This window comes from Pinus tabuliformis, chromosome 3_2, assembly GCF_031772625.1.
Source record: "Pinus tabuliformis cultivar Carrire ecotype Pingquan chromosome 3_2, CPIR1, whole genome shotgun sequence".
Classification (NCBI taxonomy): domain Eukaryota; kingdom Viridiplantae; phylum Streptophyta; class Pinopsida; order Pinales; family Pinaceae; genus Pinus; species Pinus tabuliformis.
In genome coordinates, this window is record NC_142302.1 from 504,724,199 (window position 1) to 504,727,121 (window position 2,923).

The following is a 2,923-nucleotide window of genomic DNA, read 5'->3' on the forward strand; positions in this document are numbered from 1 at the left end:
ATGATTCTTTGCTCGCAAACCCAACCATTGACCAAGAAATTCAACATTTGAAGAATATTTTTAAGATGTACTGAGCTGAAAGTCGACTATCTGTCCTTGGAAATTATGTGGAAAACTATCGATCTAACCGATTTTGCCAAGATTTCAATTCAACAGCATGAAATTCAGGGATAAAAAGACCGAATGCCCATACTGCAGATTAGAAGGGCGCTTTCGTTGAAGACTACGAGCAGAAAAGTCGTGCGAAATGTTTTTTAACTGTGGTAGAATTTACCATAGGTTGTGAGACAGAATTTTCTTGCTGCTGCTGTTGGTTCTTGGGCAAAGTGCCAACAAGGTGAGGAGCATCTAGAGGTAGGTTACGACCAGCTCCAGAATGGCCGCAACAATAGAACCGCTCACCCTCGTTTGTCTTACTCTCAACCCTCTGTCGAAAGAGCAACTCAGCAAACTGCACACTCTGAGAATCAAAGATGGGATATTAGGGTCTGTATATAAAGCCTAGGATACCAATTCAATCTTGAGTTACGGCCAGTGGAAAAAATACTCATGAAGTCATATGCCACCAAATGACCATCTGTAACCCGGGAAAATTCGGAGATCCGTAAAGGTCATGGAAACCCACATCAGTCAATTCCGGAAACTACCCATTGATCTCCTCACGGAAACCGTGGGCTCAATCACGGAGAAAATCTCAGGCATAAGGCGGAAATCTGGCATGAAAAATCTCCAGCTTCAGAATCGGCGATGTAGATTAAGTCAATCTGACCAATAAGGAAAATCAGTTAAGTGGGCCACCAATCAAGGGATCCAGTAAATCGATTTCAATATTCCATGAAATCTCCAGTGAATTTAAATGCACATGCAGTAGGCTTAATTGCACAACCAATAAAACTGTGACATCGCAGGAGATAAACGTTTTGTTAACTGTAAGAGGTAGAAAAATGAAATGAACTCAGTTGTGCATGAAAAATCTTCCGCTGGAATTCAAAACAGAGTCTGTCCATGAATTTTGATTGCATAAAAAAAGGAACTTTGTGTAGTTGTAAGCTTGGCTGGCTATACGAGTGATTCACGATTGATTATATCGATCAGTATTCCGATTGATCTCACTATCTTTCTCTCAAAGTGAACAACATGCTGCGTAGATCAAAGAGGCTAGCACTGCGACTCCGACAAAAGGAGGAGATCATTCCTAATCTTCCAGATGATATAGCTCGTAACTGTCTGCTTAGAGTGTCGTACAAATGGCACTCTCAGCTCAAACTTGTGTGCAGAAAATGACCACTGGAAAAGGGGAGCAGTTGATATGTATGATTAAGCTTTTTAGAAATCGAGATCCGATTAGCAGCGGAATAGTAGTGTTAGACCCTGTCACGCGTACCTGGGAAATGCTACGCCAGAATCCCGATTTCCCTAGGGGAATTATTCCATTGTCCTGTGCCTGCGTTTGCGTTAATGGGAAACTAGTTGACTGCGGTTTATATTTTTGACTTCGCGTCTGCCAAATGGCGTAGAGGAACCGACATGCCCACCAAAAGGTACGGCTTCGCCTGCTCCGTATCTTCCACTGCCGGGGATATCTACGTTGCCGGAGGGATGTATCGCGACACTATGTTATTCGCAGCAGAGGCTTACAATGTGGAAGAAGACAGATGGCAAATTCTTCCTCCAATGACCCAACAAGGAGGCGTGTGTCATGGAGTTTTTCTAGCAGATAAATTCTTTGTATTCCGGAATCGTGAAATGAATGCAGAAATTTTTGATACAAAGACAGGCCTCTGGAGAGGGGTGGATAATATGTGGAGTTTCCAGCGATCGGACAAGTTGCCGTGCATAGTTGCTTCTGGACACTTGTATGCGTCCACCGAAACAGAGTTGATGAAATACAATCCTGAGGAAAACGATTGGGTTGTTCAAAGTGTTCTTCCTACACAATTTCGTGGTATTGCGTGTACTGCAGAGTGGCGCGGCCATATTTTTGTGTCTAAACGCTCTACCCTTTCTCGTCGTCGGGATTGTTATCTGCTGAACCCGTCCACTAACGAGCTGATTAGTGTACCCGAAAGATTTCCCTGGGTAACTATGTCTACTGCAACTGTGGAGATCTGAATGTCGTCTCCTAGAGCAGAGTGTTGATAAACGACAACAGAGAAGATTTTGGCAAATACAAGATCGAGGACGACAGATTGCGTGGTAGATTTTCTATTGGTCACTCTGGGATTGGCATTCGCAATAGACAAGAATGGGTACTACATGCAGAAAGGATTCCTAGGAAGAAACTAGGGATGCTGCGAGGGAGAAGATGCAAGAAGAGCCTTTGCAAAATATTCCTACTTTGAGCATGCATGGATAGAAGCCACTACATCACCCTCATTTTTTTTTAAGTCGATTGCAATTCTCTAGATAAATTGATTATTTACATTTCATTTCTATTAACATGTTTTCATACATAATGAGCATGTTTCTTTTAATCTGGCAGGAATAAAATCGGAAGGCATAAAAAACTGGAAAATCTTATGCCATGGCTTAACCAAAGAAGAAAGACAGAATTTTTAGGTGCAGGAAGGGCGCAATCCTGCAACTGAGAAACCTTATGACACACTTCACTGTTTCAGTCAAATTTCAAATAAGCACAACTTTCTCATACGACATCGGATTTCGACGATTCAAGCGTCGTTGGAAAGGTCTTGGTGAGATCTACACAATGAGATAGCTTTCAAAATAGTTTGAAACAGTTCAAGATTGAAGAAATTGCTGACAAGACAAAACAGGTAAAATGAGGCACTAGTTTCGAGACAGGTAAAAATTCTTTTGGTTTTTCTTTCAAGAATTTGTTTCATTAGTACCAATTCTCAGTTTCTTTTTGTAAATGTCATAAATAGAGAGATTGATCACCTCTCTATTATGATAAACTTACATT

General features: G+C 41.5%; 1 protein-coding gene across 1 annotated transcript; it reads left to right on the forward strand.

Moving 5' to 3' along the window:
* Positions 1-1,527: 1,527 nt before the first annotated feature.
* Positions 1,528-2,112, forward strand: LOC149181510 (F-box/kelch-repeat protein At1g16250-like). Its single transcript, XM_089414239.1, has one exon. It carries the CDS (start codon positions 1,528-1,530, stop codon positions 2,110-2,112), a length of 585 nt encoding a protein of 194 aa, XP_089270365.1.
* Positions 2,113-2,923: the final 811 nt, after the last annotated feature.

Excerpts from the sequence above, each read along its gene's own strand:
- LOC149181510 (XM_089414239.1), top strand. The coding sequence starts at position 1,528 with ATGCCCACCAAAAGGTACGGCTTCGCCTGCTCCGTATCTTCCACTGCC.